Source organism: Pseudophryne corroboree, chromosome 10, assembly GCF_028390025.1.
Source record: "Pseudophryne corroboree isolate aPseCor3 chromosome 10, aPseCor3.hap2, whole genome shotgun sequence".
Taxonomy (NCBI): domain Eukaryota; kingdom Metazoa; phylum Chordata; class Amphibia; order Anura; family Myobatrachidae; genus Pseudophryne; species Pseudophryne corroboree.
In genome coordinates this window covers 278679387-278700148 of record NC_086453.1, presented here as the reverse complement: position 1 = coordinate 278700148, position 20762 = coordinate 278679387, and the positions used below count along the sequence as shown (strand labels likewise).

Sequence of the window (20762 nt, the reverse complement as noted above, 5' to 3'; positions counted from 1 at the left end):
TCACCCAAAGTTTTTGAACTTGTCACTGACTTATTATGAATGCGCTGCAGGTGACGTATAAGGGAGGATGTTCCGAGGTGGTTAACGTCCTTACCCCTACTTATTACAGCTTGACAAAGGGAACACACGGCTTGACACCTGTTGTCCGCATTTCTGTTGAAATACTTCCACACCGAAGAGCTGATTTTTTTGGTATTTTCACCAGGCATGTCAACGGCCATATTCCTACCACGGACAACAGGTGTCTCCCCGGGTGCCTGACTTAAACAAACCACCTCACCATCAGAATCCTCCTGGTCAATTTCCTCCCCAGCGCCAGCAACACCCATATCCTCCTCATCCTGGTGTACTTCAACACTGACATCTTCAATCTGACTATCAGGAACTGGACTGCGGGTGCTCCTTCCATCACTTGCAGGGGGCGTGCAAATGGTGGAAGGCGCATGCTCTTCACGTCCAGTGTTGGGAAGGTCAGGCATCGCAACCGACACAATTGGAGTCGGACTCTCCTTGTGGATTTGGGATTTCGAAGAACGCACAGTTCTTTGCGGTGCTACTGCTTTTGCCAGCTTTAGTCTTTTCATTTTTCTAGCGAGAGGCTGAGTGCTTCCATCCTCATGTGAAGCTGAACCACTAGCCATGAACATAGGCCAGGGCCTCAGCCGTTCCTTGCCACTCCGTGTGGTAAATGGCATATTGGCAAGTTTACGCTTCTCCTCCGACAATTTTATTTTAGGTTTTGGAGTCCTTTTTTTACTGATATTTGGTGTTTTGGATTTGACATGCTCTGTACTATGACATTGGTCATCGGCCTTGGCAGACGACGTTGCTGGCATTTCATCGTCTCGGCCATGACTAGTGGCAGCAGCTTCAGCACGAGGTGGAAGTGGATCTTGATCTTTCCCTAATTTTGGAACCTCAACATTTTTGTTCTCCATATTTTAATAGGCACAACTAAAAGGCACCTCAGGTAAACAATGGAGATGGATGGATTGGATACTAGTATACAATTATGGACGGGCTGCCGAGTGCCGACACAGAGGTAGCCACAGCCGTGAACTACCGCACTGTACTGTGTCTGCTGCTAATATATAGACTGGTTGATAAAGAGATAGTATACTCGTAACTAGTATGTATGTATAAAGAAAGAAAAAAAAACCACGGTTAGGTGGTATATACAATTATGGACGGGCTGCCGAGTGCCGACACAGAGGTAGCCACAGCCGTGAACTACCGCACTGTACTGTGTCTGCTGCTAATTTATAGACTGGTTGATAAAGAGATAGTATACTCGTAACTAGTATGTATGTATAAAGAAAGAAAAAAAAACCACGGTTAGGTGGTATATACAATTATGGACGGGCTGCCGAGTGCCGACACAGAGGTAGCCACAGCCGTGAACTACCGCACTGTACTGTGTCTGCTGCTAATATAGACTGGTTGATAAAGAGATAGTATACTCGTAACTAGTATGTATGTATAAAGAAAGAAAAAAAAACCACGGTTAGGTGGTATATACAATTATGGACGGGCTGCCGAGTGCCGACACAGAGGTAGCCACAGCCGTGAACTACCGCACTGTACTGTGTCTGCTGCTAATATATAGACTGGTTGATAAAGAGATAGTATACTCGTAACTAGTATGTATGTATAAAGAAAGAAAAAAAAACCACGGTTAGGTGGTATATACAATTATGGACGGGCTGCCGAGTGCCGACACAGAGGTAGCCACAGCCGTGAACTACCGCACTGTACTGTGTCTGCTGCTAATATATAGACTGGTTGATAAAGAGATAGTATACTCGTAACTAGTATGTATGTATAAAGAAAGAAAAAAAAAACACGGTTAGGTGGTATATACAATTATGGACGGGCTGCCGAGTGCCGACACAGAGGTAGCCACAGCCGTGAACTACCGCACTGTACTGTGTCTGCTGCTAATATAGACTGGTTGATAAAGAGATAGTATACTCGTAACTAGTATGTATGTATAAAGAAAGAAAAAAAAACCACGGTTAGGTGGTATATACAATTATGGACGGGCTGCCGAGTGCCGACACAGAGGTAGCCACAGCCGTGAACTACCGCACTGTACTGTGTCTGCTGCTAATATAGACTGGTTGATAAAGAGATAGTATACTCGTAACTAGTATGACTATAAAGAAAGAAAAAAAAACCACGGTTAGGTGGTATATACAATTATGGACGGGCTGCCGAGTGCCGACACAGAGGTAGCCACAGCCGTGAACTACCGCACTGTACTGTGTCTGCTGCTAATATAGACTGGTTGATAAAGAGATAGTATACTACTAATATTATATATACTGGTGGTCAGGTCACTGGTCACTAGTCACACTGGCAGTGGCACTCCTGCAGCAAAAGTGTGCACTGTTTAATTTTAATATAATATTATGTACTCCTGGCTCCTGCTATAACCTATAACTGGCACTGCAGTGCTCCCCAGTCTCCCCCACAATTATAAGCTGTGTGAGCTGAGCACAGTCAGATATATATATATACATTGATGCAGCACACTGGGCTGAGCAGTGCACACAGATATGGTATGTGACTGAGTCACTGTGTGTATCGTTTTTTTCAGGCAGAGAACGGATATATTAAATAAAACAAACAACTGCACTGTCTGGTGGTCACTGTGGTCGTCAGTCACTAAACTCTGCACTCTCTTCTACAGTATCACAGCCTCAGGTCAATCTCTCTCTCTCTCTCTCAACCCTAATCTAAATGGAGAGGACGCCAGCCACGTCCTCTCCCTATCAATCTCAATGCACGTGTGAAAATGGCGGCGACGCGCGGCTCCTTATATAGAATCCGAGTCTCGCGATAGAATCCGAGCCTCGCGAGAATCCGACAGCGTCATGATGACGTTCGGGCGCGCTCGGGTTAACCGAGCAAGGCGGGAAGATCCGAGTCGCTCGGACCCGTGAAAAAAAACATGAAGTTCGTGCGGGTTCGGATTCAGAGAAACCGAACCCGCTCATCTCTATTTTAAACCCCATATTTCAAATACTGTTATTGGGATATAGTCTCCCACCATATCCAGTGGTGGACAATATTTAGTCTGTGTGATTGTGGACCACATCCCGTGTCTAATAAACCTTATGATATTAATGAGGAATCTGGATGTGATAGAACTGTGACAATCACCTATAATGAAATACCTACATTCACAATTACCCACTGGATGTGTCTAAAAAAGAAAACAATGGACCATTCTGCCTAATTGACGGGACCTATTTTCATACATAATTATTGAAATCGTAGATATTCAGGTTTTGATATTAATGCTAACTGCGAAAACCAGTTGTGCTCTCATTACACATGTATGAAAATGCGAGGGTGCTACAGGGTTTGCTGTCAGCAGTAAAAGGTCCAAACAACCACATTGATGAGGGCTTATAATATTTAATACCATATACAGTTACCATGTATTTCTCACGATCCACAAAACTAATATACAATTAATTGGGCAGATAAATAAGGCATTGTGAATCAGTTTTTATTTATTCATTTGCACCTGTGAATTAATTCACGGAATTTACATAAATCTGCACACATTTTTTCACACTTATGTTTCTCAATTGCAATATTTTAAAATGGTACTAATAAAAGTTATTTTTTAATGAAACTTGTTATTCATAATAAATGTAAATAAATTCCTTTCCTTCTCTATAGTGCGCCAACAAAGAGACAATCTTTCCCTGTCCTGTGTTGTTCTGTAATTTATTGTCTATGGCAGCACCCCCTATGATGAATGGTGACATAATTTCCTTATAATCATAAAATTTGGGGAAACTTTCATTCTAATTAAAAATGTCAAAATTATTCTAGTGCAGAGGACATCCCTGTCCCCCATTTCCCTTACATATACTGAAAATCCTCGGGGCCGTGGAAAGCCCAAACGGCAACGTCTGAAACTGGTAATGACAGTCCCATACAGCGAATCTCAGGTACGCCTGATGAGGAGGATATATGGGGACATGAAGGTATGCATCCCTTATGTCGAGTGACACTATAAAATCCCCCCTACCTGACTGGAGATCACAGCCCGGAGCGATTCCATCTTGAACTTGAACTTTTTCAAGTACAGGTTTAGGGATTTTAGATTTAAAATGGGTCTGACCGAACCATCCGGCTTCGGGACCACAAACAGGGTCGAATAGTACCCTTTCCCCTGTTGGACTAGGGGAACCTTGACAATCACTTGCTGTTGACACAGCTTTTGAATTGTAGCTAACACTACTTCCCTCTCTGGGGAAGAAGCTGGCAAGGCCGACTTGAAAAATCAGCGAGGGGGCACCTCTTCGAATTCCAGTTTGTAGCCTTGGGATACAATATCCATCGCCCAAGGATCCTTGAGGCCTCCGTGTCCGGAGACGGTAGCGCCACCTTCTTGGACAGGCGTGTTAAAGCCTTGTCCACCCTGGGTGAGGATTCCCAACGTACTCTGTCCTGTGCAGGGAAAGGATACGCCGTAAGAATCCTTTTGGGAATCTGCAGTTTTTTATCAGGAGTTTCCCAAGCTTTTTCAAATAACTCGTTAAGCTCATGGGATGGGGGAAAGGTTACCTCAGGTTTCTTTTCCTTATACATGCGCACCCTCGTGTCAGGGACCGAGGGGTCATCTGTGATATGCAAAACATCTTTTATTGCAATAATCATATAATGAATACTTTTGGCCACCCTTGGGTGTAACCTCGCATCATCGTAGTCGACACTGGAGTCAGAATCCGTGTCGGTATCAGTGTCTGCTATTTGGGATAGGGGACGTTTTTGAGACCCAGAAGGGCCCGGTGACCCAGTTGAAGCGGTGGATTGACTCCCAGCTTTTTCTCTGGACTCTTTGTCCAATCTCTTATGTAATAAGGTCACATTTGCCTTTAAAACATTCCACATGTCCATCCAATCTTGAGTCGGCGTTGCCGACGGAGACACTACAATCATCTGCTCCACCTCCTCCTTAGCTGAGCCTTCCGCATCAGACATGCCGACACACTCGTACCGACATCCCCACACACACAGGGATATAGTTATAAGGAGACAGTTCCCCAATAAGGCCCTTTGGAGAGACAGAGAGAGAGTATGCCAGCGCCAACTGACACTGGAAAATAATCTCCCAGATAACAGCGCTTTTATATTAGATTACTGTGTAATACACTCACTGCGCCTTACAAGTGCCCCCCCCCCCCCCTCCTCTTTTCAGCCCTGTGTCACCGTGTTCAGCAGGGGAGAGACCAGGGAGCCAGCTTCTCTGCAGATCTCTGTGGAGAAAATGGCGCTGTTTAGTGCTGAGGGACCAAGCTCCGCCCCCTCCAGCGGCGGGCTTCGGTCCCGCTCAAAATATCACAAAACTGGCGGAGGATTTATAGAATTACTGCCTCCGCAGTGTCTAACCTTATAATGCCAGAATTAGAGGTTTTTATTGCTGCCCAGGGCGCCCCCCCTGCGCCCTGCACCCATCAGTGCCCGCTAGTGTGTGTAGTGTGTGGGAGCAATGCCTCAGTGAAGATCTGAAGTCTTCTGCCGCCTTGAAGTCTTCTTTTCTTCTTATACTCACCCGGCTTCTATCTTCCGGCTCTGCGAGGAGGACGGCGGCGCGGCTCTGGGACGAACAGCGAGGGGAGACCTGCGTTCTGACTCCCTCTGGAGCTAATGGTGTCCAGTAGCTTAAGAAGCAGAGCCTACAGTATCATTTAAGTAGGGCTGCTTCTCTCTCCTAAGTCCCACGATGCAGGGAGCCTGTTGCCAGCAGGGCTCCCTGAAAATAAAAAACCTAACAAAATTCTTTATCAGAGAAACTCAGGAGAGCTCCCCTGTAGTGCACCCTATCTCCTCTGGGCACAGGATCTAACTGAGGTCTGGAGGAGGGGCATAGAGGGAGGAGCCAGTGCACACCCATTCTAAAGTTCTTTATAGTGCCCATAAATCCTGTGGAGCCCGTCTATACCCCATGGTCCCCAGCATCCTCTAGGACGTAAGAGAAAATAAAGTGATGTCATCTATGTACTGTCAGAATAAGTGCAGCATTGTCAGTGATTCATTCTCTCATCTCTTTTGTTACTACAGAAATGATTACACGGTCATATGATATATTTTGTATAGATATCATGGAACAGAGGAGCAGCTGCCTCCTTGTGGTCAAATTGTAACATTCACCACAACAGACTGTTCGTGTATCTTCCTGAAAATCAGGTGTGCTGACAACATCTCTGCCAGGTACACTGCAGCCGGAGAGGCGTCACCCAGGTGAGCGCTTTCTCATGTTCTATAAAAAGTGAGCAGGAAAGCATGAGTGCAGCAAGATGTCTGGCTCTCTCCAAGGTCTATCCCACAGGTGACAGCACAGGGTGGAATCAGCAGTTACTAGTGGGATCAGAAAGAAGAGGATTGGCTTAAAAACTATAGGTAAGAATATGTTTTAAACTCCACTGTATACACATTTGCTATGTATCTCTCTCTCTCTCTCTCTATCTATCTATATATATATATATATATATACTGATTCCAGCATTAGAGTTTTAACTAATATAACAACAGAATAATACATATATAATCTAAGTGTTTCCATGTGCAACTAAATAAGTTCAATATTGCATAGTATGTAGGTTTGCACTTTTTTTTTATCATCTAGAACAGGTTGTAAGGATATCCATGCTTGAGCACAGGTCACATAATTTGTACCTTGGTCATTTTGGTTTTATAATTTGTGCTCAGGCATGAATATCCTTAAAACCTGCACTGTTAGGATGCCATAAGGACTAAGCTCTAAAAACAAAGAAAAACACATAAATGTACCCCTGTACTTTGCTAAATGTTTGCCCAAAGGCCCTTAAAATTAATAGGCTCCTCCAACATAAAGTTATAAAAAATATCCCCTGTTCTTGATAAATGTATACCAAGTCATGCCTAGTAATTTCACATTTTTTTTCTAATAACCCATGTGATCTCTCTCTCTCTCTCTCTCTCTCTCTCTCTCTCTCATTTTTTTATATATATATATATATATATATATATATATATATATAATGTGTCCAGGTTTTACAGGTTTTAAATGTATCCATGCCTGGCCACAAGTGACTTAATTAGCACCTACTGTAAGTCAATTTGATTTAACCGTCTGTGCTGAGCCATGGATACACGTAAATCCTGGACTTTTGGGGTGCCTTGAGGACCGGGTTTGGCATACTTGCCTACCTGACCCTCTCCATGAGGGAGAAAATGCTCTGTTCCTGGTCTTTCCTGGTAATGTATGATTGCCATCACCTGTGGTGAGCTAGTTAATTGATAAGAAAGGTGTTTCACCACAGGTGATGGCAATCATACATTACCAGGCGTTTGGGAACCACTATATATATATATATATATATATATATATATATATATATATTAGTGATGAGCGGGTTCGGATCCTCGGGATCCGAACCCGCCCGAACTTCACCTTTTTTTTTCACGGGTCCGAGCAACTCGGATCCTCCCGCCTTGCTCGGTTAACCCGAGCGCGCCCGAACGTCATCATCCCGCGGTCGGATTCTCGCGAGATTCGTATTCTATATAAGGAGCCGCGCGTCACTGCCATTTTTCACTCGTGCATTGGAGATGATCATGAGAGGACGTGGCTGGCGTCCTCTCAGTTTCTATGTTCAGTGGGCTGCAAATTGTGCTGCAAATATCTGTGCTCAGTGTGCTGCAAGTGCAAATATCTACGTTCTCTGCCTGAAAAACGCTCCATATCTGACTGTGCTCAGTGTGCTGCAAATATCTGTGCTCAGTGTGCTAATTGCTTTATTGTGGGGACTGGGGACCAGCAGTATTATATAGTAGGAGGACAGTGCAGAGTTTTGCTGATCAGTGACCAGTGACAACCATTATTATACGTTCTCTGCCTGAAAAACACTCCATATCTGTGCTTCATTGTAGTATATAGTAGGAGGACAGTGCAGAATTTTGCTGACCACCAGTATAACTATATATATATATATATATATATATATATATATATAGCAGTACGGTACAGTAGTCCACTGCTCTACCTACCTCTGTGTCGTCAAGTATACTATCCATCCATACCTGTGGTGCATTTCAGTTTTGCACAGTTTGCTGTCCACCAGTATATAATATATAGCAGTACGGTACAGTAGGCCACTGCTCTACCTACCTCTGTGTCGTCAAGTATACTATCCATCCATACCTGTGGTGCATTTCAGTTTTGCACAGTTTGCTGACCACCAGTATATACTATATAGCAGTACGGTACAGTAGGCCACTGCTCTACCTACCTCTGTGTCGTCAAGTATACTATCCATCCATACCTGTGGTGCATTTCAGTTGTGCGCAGTATATATAGTAGTAGGCCATTGCTATTGATATATTACTGGCATATAATTCCACACATTAAAAAATGGAGAACAAAAATGTGGAGGGTAAAATAGGGAAAGATCAAGATCCACTTCCACCTCGTGCTGAAGCTGCTGCCACTAATCATGGCCGAGACGATGAAATGCCATCAACGTCGTCTGCCAAGGCCGATGCCCAATGTCATAGTAGAGAGCATGTAAAATCCAAAAAAATAAAGCTCAGTAAAATGACCCAAAAATCTAAATCAAAATCGTCTGAGGAGAAGCGTAAACTTGCCAATGTGCCATTTACAACACGGAGTGGCAAGGAACGGCTGAGGCCCTGGCCTATGTTCAAGGCTAGTGGTTCAGCTTCACCTGAGGATGGAAGCACTCATCCTCCTGCTAGAAAACTTAAAAGAGTTAAGATAGCAAAAGCACAGCAAAGAACTGTGCGTTCTTCTAAATCACAAATCCCCAAGGAGAGTCCAATTGTGTCGGTTGCGATGCATGACCTTCCCAACACTGGACGGGAAGAGGTTGCGCCTTCCACCATTTGCACGCCCCCTGCAAGTGCTGGAAGGAGCACCCGCAGTCCAGTTCCTGATAATCAAATTGAAGATGTCACTGTTGAAGTACACCAGGATGAGGATATGGGTGTTGCTGGCGCTGGGGAGGAAATTGACAAGGAGGATTCTGATGGTGAGGTGGTTTGTTTAAGTCAGGCACCCGGGGAGACACCTGTTGTCCGTCGGACGAATATGGCCATTGACATGCCTGGTCAAAATACAAAAAAAATCACCTCTTCGGTGTGGAATTATTTCAACAGAAATGCGGACAACTGGTGTCAAGCCGTGTGTTGCCTTTGTCAAGCTGTAATAAGTAGGGGTAAGGACGTTAACCACCTAGGAACATCCTCCCTTATACGTCACCTGGACCGCATTCATCAGAAGTCAGTGACAAGTTCAAAAACTTTGGATGACAGCGGAAGCAGTCCACTGACCACTAAATCCCTTCCTCTTGTAACCAAGCTCCTGCAAACCACACCACCAACTCCCTCAGTGTCAATTTCCTCCTTAGACAGGAAAGCCAATAGTCCTGCAGGCCATGTCACTGTCAAGTCTGACGAGTCCTCTCCTGCCTGGGATTCCTCTGATGCATCCTTGAGTGTAACACCTACTGCTGCTGGCACTGCTGTTGTTGCTGCTGGGAGTCTATCATCATCCCAGAGGGGATGTCAGAAGACCACTTGTACTACTTCCAGTAAGCAATTGACTGTCCAACAGTCCTTTGCGAGGAAGATGAAATATCACAGCAGTCATCCTGCTGCAAAGCGGATAACTCAGGCCTTGGCAGCCTGGGTGGTGAGAAACGTGTTTCCGGTATCCACCGTTAATTCACAGGGAACTAGAGACTTGATTGAGGTACTGTGTCCTCGGTACCAAATACCATCTAGGTTCCATTTCTCTAGGCAGGCGATACCGAAAAATGTACACAGACGTCAGAAAAAGAGTCACCAGTGTCCTAAAAAATGCAGTTGTACCCAATGTCCACTTAACCACGGACATGTGGACAAGTGGAGCAGGGCAGACTCAGGACTATATGACTGTGACAGCCCACTGGGTAGATGTATTGCCTCCCGCAGCAAGAACAGCAGCGGCGGCACCAGTAGCAGCATCTCGCAAATGCCAACTCGTTCCTAGGCGGGCTACGCTTTGTATCACCGCTTTCCATAAGAGGCACACAGCTGACAACCTCTTACGGAAACTGAGGAACATCATCGCAGAATGGCTTACCCCAATTGGACTCTCCTGGGGATTTGTGACATCGGACAACACCACCAATATTGTGCGTGCATTACATCTGGGCAAATTCCAGCACTTCCCATGTTTTCCACATACATTGAATTTGGTGGTGCAGAATTATTTAAAAAACGACAGGGGCGTGCAAGAGATGCTGTCGGTGGCCCGAAGAATTGCGGGCCACTTTCGGCATTCAGCCACCGCGTGCCGAAGACTGGAGCACCAGCAAACACTCCTGAACCTGCCCTGCCATCATCTGAAGCAAGAGGTGGTAACGAGGTGGAATTCAACCCTCTATATGCTTCAGAGGATGGAGGAGCAGCAAAAGGCCATTCAAGCCTATACATCTGCCTATGATATAGGCAAAGGAGGGGGAATGCACCTGACTCAAGCGCAGTGGAGAATGATTTCAACGTTGTGCAAGGTTCTGCAACCCTTTGAACTTGCCACACGTGAAGTCAGTTCAGACACTGCCAGCCTGAGTCAGGTCATTCCCCTCATCAGGCTTTTGCAGAAGAAGCTGGAGACATTGAAGGAGGAGCTAAAACAGAGCGATTCCACTAGGCATGTGTGACTTGTGGATGGAGCCCTTAATTCGCTTAACCAGGATTCACGGGTGGTCAATCTGTTGAAATCAGAGCACTACATTTTGGCCACCGTGCTCGATCCTAGATTTAAAACCTACCTTGTATCTCTCTTTCCGGCAGACACAAGTCTGCAGAGGTTCAAAGACCTGCTGGTGAGAAACTTGTCAAGTCAAGCGGAACGTAACCCGTCAACAGCTCCTCCTTCACATTCTCCCGCAATTGGGGGTGCGAGGGAAAGGCTAAGAATTCCGAGCCCACCCGCTGGCGTTGCAGGGCAGTCTGGAGCGAGTGCTGACATCTGGTCCGGACTGAAGGACCTGCCAACGATTACTGACATGTCGTCTACTGTCACTGCATATGATTCTGTCACCATTGAAAGAATGGTGGAGGAATATATGAGTGACCGCATCCAAGTAGGCACGTCAGACAGTCCGTACGTATACTGGCAGGAAAAAGAGGCAATTTGGAAGCCCTTGCACAAACTTGCTTTATTTTACCTAAGTTGCCCCCCGTCCGTTTGTGCAAGGAGAGATTGATTGCTTCTTTTTTGGTGGGGGCCCAAACCAAACAGTCATTTCAGTCACAGTCGTGTGGCAGACCCTGTCGCTGAAATGATGGGTTCGTTAAAGTGTGCATGTCCTGTTTATACAACATAAGGGTGGGTGGGAGGGCCCAAGGACAATTCCATCTTGCACCTCTTTTTTCTTTCATTTTTCTTTGCATCATGTGCTGTCTGGGGACTATTTTTTAAATCTGCCATCCTGTCTGACACTGCAGTGCCACTCCTAGATGGGCCAGGTGTTTGTGTCGGCCACTTGGGTCGCTTAGCTTAGTCATCCAGCGACCTTGGTGCATATTTTAGGACTAAAAATAATACTGTGAGGTGTGAGGTGTTCAGAATAGACTGAAAATGAGTGGAAATTATGGTTATTGAGGTTAATAATACTATGGGATCAAAATGACCCCCAAATTCTATGATTTAAGCTGATTTTGAGGGTTTTTTGTAAAAAAAAAACACCCGAATCCAAAACACACCCGAATCCGACAAAAAAATTTCAGGGAGGTTTTGCCAAAACGTGTCCGAATCCAAAACACGGCCACAGAACCGAATCCAAAACCAAAACCCGAAAAATTTCCGGTGCACATCACTAATATATATATATATATATATATATATATATATACACACACACACACACACACACATATATCTATATATATATATATATATATAGAAGTTTGTTTATAGGTCGGTGCGCTTATCTAGTGTTCAAACGATCCCTTTCCGAAGGAGGGATACACCGAATTGTCTATGTGCTGAGACTCAATTAGTCGTATCCGGGTCCGTATCTTCAACCTTCCAGCGAGGATTCTATACTTAAAAGACACCTCCCAAACCTCTTTGGTGGCAGCTCAGTTCTTCAGTAAATGACCTAGGTCGGTTCAGTCATGCGATTCTGTGGAGGTAGGGAAGAAGAACAAGCGCCATATGGTGTAGTAATTTAGGGCACAAAATAGGACCAAAAGAAGTGCTCACTGCTGAGCACTATTTGGAAGGTGGGGACAGCCGATGTGAAAGTCTGAGTCTGACAGGCCTAATTCCAAGAAGTCATCCGGTACTTACCAAATTTTGTCCTTCTTTTGGTCCTATTTTGTGCCCTAAATTACTACACCATATGGCGCTTGTTCTTCTTCCCTACCTCCACATATATATATATATATATATATATATATATATAAAATTACACATACTTTATATAGCATTTTATGCAGTGACAAATGCAATTTTATTATTTTGAGTAACATGTATGCCTTAAGTGACCCTTAGACTGGTGGTTCTCATCTGAGCTGAGCCATGGATTTACATAAAACCAGGACCGTTGGGGTGCCTTGAGGACCACATTTGAGAACCTCTGCATTATCACAGTTTGAGAACACCAGATCTAGAGCACAGGTTCTCAAACTCGGTCCTCAGGACCCCGCACAGTGCATGTTTTGCAGGTCTCCTCACAGAATCACAAGTGAAATATTTAGCTCCACCTGTGGACCTTTTTAAAATGTGTCAGTGAATAATTAATACACCTGTGCATCTGCTGGGGTACCTGGAAAACATGCACTGTGTGGGGTCCTGAGGACTGAGTTTGAGAACCTGTGATCTAGAGAACGCATCACTGGCAATTCTGTTTGCATTTAGCATACATAGGCTTACATACCTCCCAACATGACCCTCTCCAGGAGGGACAAAATGCTCTGCTTCAGGACTTTTCTCTTTAATTTATGATTACCTGCACCTGTTTTGAACAGGTTACTGGATAAGTAAGGTGTTTCAGCACAGGTGATGGCAATCATACATTAAGGAGTATATTCAATAAGAGTCGGGTCCATTCCGACATGCAGTTGTCGGAATGGACCCGACAACCCCTATTCAAAGAGCGGCCAAATCCGACTGTCGGATTTGGCCGTTCCCTGTGTCCTGTCCTGCCGCTGCTGTCAGCGGCTGCCGGGAGCACTGACAGCAGCGGTGGGGGGAGCAGCATGCGGTGGCCGCCGGGGGAGCAGCGTGAGGCGGTGTGAGCATTGTGGCGATCGGCGGCCGGAGCTGGCAGCGGGGGTGATGTCTGCGGTGGGGGAGGCACTACAGGGAGAGAGGTGCCTGGCCGGGGGATGGCTGTCAAGGTACCTCTCATCCCCGTAGCCTGCCGCACCCCTCCCCATCTCCTCACCTCAATCCGACTTGTTCTCAAGTCGGATTGAGTTTGTCGGAAAGGGGGCCAAAACCTGTCGGATTTGGCCCGTTTCCAACAGCAGCAGGTGGATCGGCAGCTATTCCGCCGTTCCAACTGCTTTCCAACAGCATTCCGACAAGTCGGGTTTCCAACAAGATGGCAGTTTCTGACTCTTATTGAATACAACCCTAAGAGGAAAGTCCAGGAGCAGAGCATTCTGTCCCTTCTGGAGAGGGTCATGTTGGGAGGTATGTAGGGTGGAGGGAAGACCGAGAAGGGAAGGTGGGGGAACTTGGAAGACACCTGTCATGTCAGTGCTCCCAGCAGTTATGCCTTGTTTTGAATCACAGATAACTCACTGATACCATGTTAAATATCTGTATAGTGATCATAATGTTGCAGAAACTTTGTTTTATTCACAGATTTAGACAACGTTAAGTTTCCAGCATCCAGATGGAAAGTGGAGGGATCTTATGTATCATGCTAATCTTAACTCTAACAGGTAAGTGTTCATGTGTAACATACATATTCCAGCCTGGCATAGGTGCATGCAAAGGACTAAGCTACATGTCCTAGAATTTTGTATTGATGAAACCATATAGTATAAGTCATATGCTAATATTTACATACCTCCCAACATGACCCTCTCCAGGAGGGACACAATGCTCTGCTTCTGGACTTCCCACCTAATGTATGATTGCCCTCACCTGTGGGAAAACACCTTTCTTATCTATTAATCTGTTCAGCACAGGTGATGGCAATCATAAATTAAGAGAAAAGTCCTGGAGCAGAGCATTCATGACCTGTCCAGGGTCATGTTGGGAGGTTTGTATTTATGTGTCATAGGGAAAAATACACCTGAATGGCGCCACTAGAGAAACTTACTGTAGCAGCTGTCTAAAGGAAAATGTCAAACACCTTCCCCAAAGAGTACGAAGTACAAGAAATATATAAAAGGAAACAGTGCTTACTGGTTATTTGGCTCATTGTAAGGGCTTGTATTTTAAAGTATTGCTTGGATTTGTAAGTGTATGTGAGTTGGTAACAGCAAAAGCAGGAGCTGGAAGCAGAGTGAAAAGGAGGTGCAGTGAGCTGGAACAACTGGATCGGTGCCGCAGGAGAGGTCCCACTCAGAGGGTGCACTGGAGTACTACGGCTGCATAAAAGTGAAGGACCAAGAACCGCACAAAGATAGATAAGTATAAGCCAGCTTAATTATTGTATAAGTGAGATTGCTTGTCTTCTACTTTTTATTTTTGCTGCTTTTTCTTTGAGAGTAACAGGGAGTTAGACCTTACAAACAATATGGGAGGGGCTGTGATTGGGGACCTCACTCAGTGCATGTCGTGCAAGATGTATGCACACCTGGAGCTACCGGCCCAGTGTGAATACATCTGCACGAGGTGTGTGTGAACGGTTGCCCTGGAAGCCCAGGTAACTGATCTAGAGCAAACCGTTACGCGACTGAGGGAGATTCACAATCTCGAGCGTAGTTTAGACAGAACGGTGGAGGAGTTGCGGGAGGGGTCACTGGTAGAAGAGGATGATGATCAGGTAGCCAGCTGTGTCACAGTTAGAAGGAAGAAAAAGAGGGGGAGGCTCGACATCTCCGAACTATCAAACCCGAACAAATTTGCCCGACTGGACGAGGAATCGTCGGATGATAGTGAAGAAATGACGGTGCCGGAGGAGACTGCTCCCTCTAGCATCCAGAGGAGCGGTCCCTCTGGCGCAGTTGGGATAAAAGATAGTGAGGTACCTAGTCAGATGGTGGTGGTAAGGGATTCTATCATCAGGAAGGCAGATAGGGCAATCTGCTACCGGGACCGTGATAGCCGTACAGTCTGTTGTCTCCCGGGTGCTCGGGTACGGCACATCGCGGACCGGGTAGATAGATTGTTGGGAGGGGCTGGGAAAGACTCGGCGGTCTTGGTGCACGTTGGCACCAATGACAAAGTTAGCGGAAGGTGGGATGTCCTTGAGAAAGACCATAGGGACTTAGGATAGAAACTTAAGGCAAGGACATCTAAGGTAATATTCTCCTAAATATTACCCGTGCCACGCGCTAGTCCAGGGAGGCAGAGGGAGATTAGGGAGGTAAATGTGTGACTTAGGGATTGGTGCAGGAAAGAGGGGTTTGTGTTCCTGGAACACTGGGCGGACTTCTCAGTCAGGCGCCATCTCTTTTGTCGTGACGGATTGCACCTGACTGAGGAGGGGGCAGTGGTGCTGGGAGGAAGGATAGTTAGAAGGTTGGAGGAGATTTTAAACTAGGAGCCTGGGGGGAGGGTTTAGCTAGAAACTACGGGTCATGCAGTGAAAATAGTGGGGATGGCGGTAGTAAACGAAATGGGGGAGAAGTTGGGGGGAGGGTAAGAGCAGGCGGTAAGGTTACTAACATGGGTACTAAAAAAGATTTTACCAAAGCACTAACCAATGACGATTACAGGTCATCATTGCTACATAAGGTAAAAGATGTCCCTAAAGCAAGGGAAAATACTTATCTTAGTTGTATGTATGTAAACGCTAGAAGCATTACTGGTAAAAAGGGCAAACTAGAAATACTTGCAGTAAGCAAACAGTATGATATTATAGGCATTACTGAAACTTGGTGGGATGAATCTCATGATTGGACAGTCAATCTAGAGGGCTATACACTGTTTAGGAGAGACAGACTAAATAAAAAGGGTGGAGGGGTGTGTCTTTACGTAAAGCCGTTTTTAAAACCTGATATACGGGAAGATATTCAGGAGGGGACTGTAGATACTGTCGAGACATTATGGGTAGGAATTGCATACGGGGAAAGAGGAATAAAAAAAGTTAGTATTGGGTGTATGCTATAGGCCGCCTGGTATCAACGTATCTGATGAGGAATTGTTACTAAAGCAAATTGAAAGAGCAGCAGGAGTAGGAGACATAGTAGTGATGGGAGATTTTAACTATCCAGAGACAAACTGGAAAAACGATTCATGTGATACTGCTAGGGGCAATATGTTTTTAAACACACTTAATGATAACTACTTAGTTCAACTAATTGAGGAACCAACTAGGTACAATGCAGTCTTAGACCTGGTATTAACAAACAATGGGGATCTGGTATCAGGTATTATAGTGGGGGAACCCATAGGAAACAGCGACCACAATATGGTCACATTCAATATCAGTTTTCATAAACAGCACTATACTGGCTCAACTAGGACTCTAAACTTTAGCAAAGCGGATTTTGAAAAGATGAGGGTATTTTTCAGGGATATTGAATGGGAAGGTTTGTTTTCAGGAAAAAATACTACGGAGAAATGGGAGGTTCTAAAATTCCTGCTAGCTAAAAAAAACACTCAAATTTATTCCTACGAGCAGCAAAAAAAGGAATAAAAATCAGAAACCAAAGTGGTTTAGCAAAAAGATAAAGGAACTTATGGGCAAGAAAAGGCGAGCATTTAAAAAATACAAATCTGACGGGGAAGCAGAGTCCTTTCAGCACTATAAGGAATGTAACAAAATACGCAAAAAGGAAATAAGAGCGGCTAAAGTAGAAACTGAAAAACTAGTAGCAAAGGAAAGCAAAGCAAATCCCAAAAAATTATTTAAATACATTAATAGCAAGAGATTAAAGAAGGAGAGTATAGGCCCTTTAAAAGACAAGTTGGGAGTCTTAAGCAAAAATGATAATGACATAGCGGACACACTAAAGGAGTTTTTTTCAACAGTATTTACTAGAGAGGACCCAATTCAGGGACTAACACATAATCTCAATAATGAGAATATCCCACTGATAGGTACTTATTTAAGCGAGGAAGTAGTCTGTGACCGATTAAAACATTTAAAGATTAATAAGTCACCAGGTCCCGATGGTATTCACCCAAGGGTTCTAATGGAGCTTCACTCTGAACTTGCAAAACCACTATTTTTGATCTTTAAGGATTCAGTAATATCAGGTATGGTTCCCAAAGACTGGCGTATAGCGGAAGTAGTGCCTATATTCAAAAAGGGAAGTAAAGCTGAACCAGGTAATTATAGACCAGTTAGTCTTACATCTATAGTGGGGAAAGTATTGGAAGGTATTCTAAGAGACAGTATTCAGAAGTTCCTTGAAGTCAATGTTATGCACACCAGTGCCAGCAGGAATGTACTGGTGTCTGAACGGAGAGGGATGCAAAACAAATGAACTCACAGACAGACTGGGGAATATGACATAACATGCACAGAAGGTGATAGGGTAACAAAGTAAACACAAAGTGAACAGAGAAGCCCAAAGGCTAAGAAACTGGGTGTCTCCCTAGTATTAGGAATGCTCAGATGGAAAGAAGCGAGATGTTGTGATTTAATACGTAGAGAACCCGAAATGCTGTTGCTAAGGGCAACAGCAAAACCCTAAAGGGTTACCAACGGGTGTGGCAGTAAACTCCTTGGTCAGAGATGGAATAAAAGACACAAGGAGAGTCTCCACAATCCTAGTCCTCACTTGCAGTGCACTGGTTCAGCTTACTGCCACTAAACTGACACCTGAACACCTTGCACAGTGAGAAAGGATTTTGGCAGGCAAGTCTGAGAATACAGCCGCAAACTTGCTAGGTTCACAGAGTAGCAAAAGAATCCCAGCAGGTTAAACGACTGACTCCAGTCTTACTGCTAGGTCTGGATTGGCAGAGTGTAGTACCAAATCCCAAGGCCTATTTGCAGTAAGCAACAAACAAATACAAGTTACACAGTACTAGCTAGCTTTCAGGAACTGATTAACCAACAAAGATTCAGCAGCATCTGCCTAACCTGAGAAGAGGGTTTATATAGCAGGTGCTGTCCACGCCCCGCTCAGACCTCACAGACTGTGAGCACAAAAACCAGCACCGGATCCCCTGCCGTGCACAGAGCCTGTAACCACTGCACAGCAAAAGACCCGAACCGGAGTATCAGCTACGGTCAGGTTACTCCGCTAGCACTTGTCTCCCGGTTGCCATGACGACGTGGCAGCACACAGCAGGAGACCCCAACAGTCAATAAGGTCATTAAAAGGAATCAACATGGGTTTATGAAGGACAGATCCTGTCAAACCAACTTACTTGGCTTTATGAAACAGTAAGCACAAACCTAGATCAGGGTAAAGAGGTGGATGTAATCTTTTTAGATTTTGCCAAAGCATTCGACCACACATGAGACTTATCTACAAGCTACAAGAATCAGGGCTAGCACAATATGCACTTGGGTCAAAAACTGGTTAGATAATAGGGAGCAGCGCGTTGTGGTTAATGGATCTTTTTCAACTTGGCCTGAAGTGCTAAGTGGTGTGCCGCAAGGCTCAGTATTAGGACCGCTATTGTTCAATATTTTCATTAACGACCTAACAGAAGGTCTAGAGAGCATGGTGTCAATTTTTGCAGATGATACCAAATTGTGTAAAGTTATAAATGCGGAGGGGGATGCTGAGTCGCTTTAGAACGACTTAGTTAAATTAGAAGCTTGGGCAGCGAAATGGAGAATGCGCTTCAATACAGACAAGTTGTCACGGCGCCGCGGTCTTCATACTTACCTCTCCGGGCGCGCTGGGTCTCCGTGCGGCCGTCCTCGCTGGCGGGTCCCCGGCGTCCGGCGCTCCGTCTAGCAGGCCTCCACGTCCGACTTCCTCGGGAGCTGCGGGTGACGTCATCGGCCCGTCCTCCAGTCAGGCCCTGGCGGGAAGTTTAAATTCAGACGCCGGGCAGTGCTCCGGCGCCTGAGTATCATCGTTCAAACTGTACCTGTGATCTCCAGTGCTCCGTGCCTCCAGCACATCCGTGCCTCCAAGCACTTCCGTGCCTCCAGCACCTCCGTGCCTCCAAGCACCTCCGTGCCTCCAAGCACCTCCGTGCCTCCAAGCACCTCCGTGCCTCCAGCACCTCCGTGCCTCCAAGCACCTCCGTGCCTCCAAGCACTTCCGTGCCTCCAGCACATCCGTGCTTCCAAGCACTTCCGTGCCTCCAGCACCTCCGTGCCTCCAAGCACCTCCGTGCCTCCAAGCACTTCCATGCCTCCAGCACATCCGTGCCTCCAAGCACCTCCGTGCCTCCAGCCCTTCCGTGCCTCCAAGCACCTCCGTGCCTCCAGCACCTCCGTGCCTCCAAGCACCTCCGTGCCTCCAAGAACTTCCGTGCCTCCAAGCACCTCCGTGCCTCCAAGCACCTCCGTGCCTCCAGCACATCCGTGCCTCCAAGCACCTCCGTGCCTCCAGCACATCCGTGCCTCCAAGCACCTCCGTGCCCCCAAGCACCTCCGTGCCTCCAACACCTTCGTACCTCCAAGCACCTCCGTGCCTCCCAACACCTTCGTGATTTACCAGCACCTGTCAAGTTCTCTCTTTCAGGAGACCTTCAGCATCCGCACGTGCCTCCTGTCCGCCGATCAGATCCTGCATGAGGAAGACTTACATCCGGCCATCTCTGCTGCGGCCCAGTTGCGGTTCCACTTCCCGGTCATCGGAAGAAACCCCGAGTCCACAACCTCCTCAAACCAGGTCAGTTATAGTATACTCAGGCCCCATGGACCCGGGGAATCGGAACACGGACTCAAGTGCCATCCAGGACCTGGCTTCCCGTGTACAAAGTCAGGAAGCGGCACAAGGTCAGGTGATGCAGTACCTCCAGGAGTTGTCCGGACGTCTGGATCAGATTCAGGCGTCTCTAGCCTCAGTAATTCCGGCACCAGTTCCGGTAGCTGCACCACTTGCCACCCAGCAATGTCCAACCATCGGCCGGTGCCACTCCGCGCCTTCAGCTGCCTACGCCATCCCGTTATAATGGGAATCCTAAGAATTGTCGTGGTTTCTTAAACCAATGCGAGGTACATTTCGAGCTACTAGCTCACAACTTTCCTACAGACCGGTCCAAGGTAGCATATATTATTTCTCTGTTGGAAGGATCTGCCTTGGACTGGGTGTCTCCATTATGGGAACGTTCTGATTCACTGGTTTCCAATTACTCCGAATTCATCACGTCTTTTCGACGAATTTTTGACGAGCCCGGCAGGATGACCTCGGCCTCTTCTGACTTACTCCGCATCCGTCAAGGCTCCCGATCCGTGGGTCAGTATGTGGTTCATTTCCAAACCATTGCCTCTGAACTTCGTTGGAATAATGAGGCTCTGAGAGCTGCTTTCTGGAACGGTCTTTCTGATCGCCTGAAGGACGAGTTGGTCACTCGAGAGCTTCCGGGTTCTTTAGAGGAATTGATCTCCCTCTGTTTCAAGGTAGATCTCCGGATGCAGGAACGTGGAGGAGAACGTAGTCGATCGGATCGTTCTAGGTTCCGGCTTCCTCCTGCAAGGCAA

General features: G+C 46.0%; 1 protein-coding gene across 1 annotated transcript in view; it reads left to right on the top strand.

Moving 5' to 3' along the window:
• Nucleotides 1–6184: 6184 nt before the first annotated feature.
• APOA5 (apolipoprotein A5) overlaps nt 6185–20762 on the top strand; it is a 47454-nt gene continuing 32876 nt past the window's right edge. Inside the window, exons 1-2 of the mRNA XM_063943286.1 lie at nt 6185–6423; nt 13889–13968. Of these exons, the coding sequence (XP_063799356.1) occupies nt 13920–13968 (49 nt within the window). The 5' untranslated portion in view covers nt 6185–6423; nt 13889–13919. The remainder of the gene's footprint in view (nt 6424–13888; nt 13969–20762) is intronic.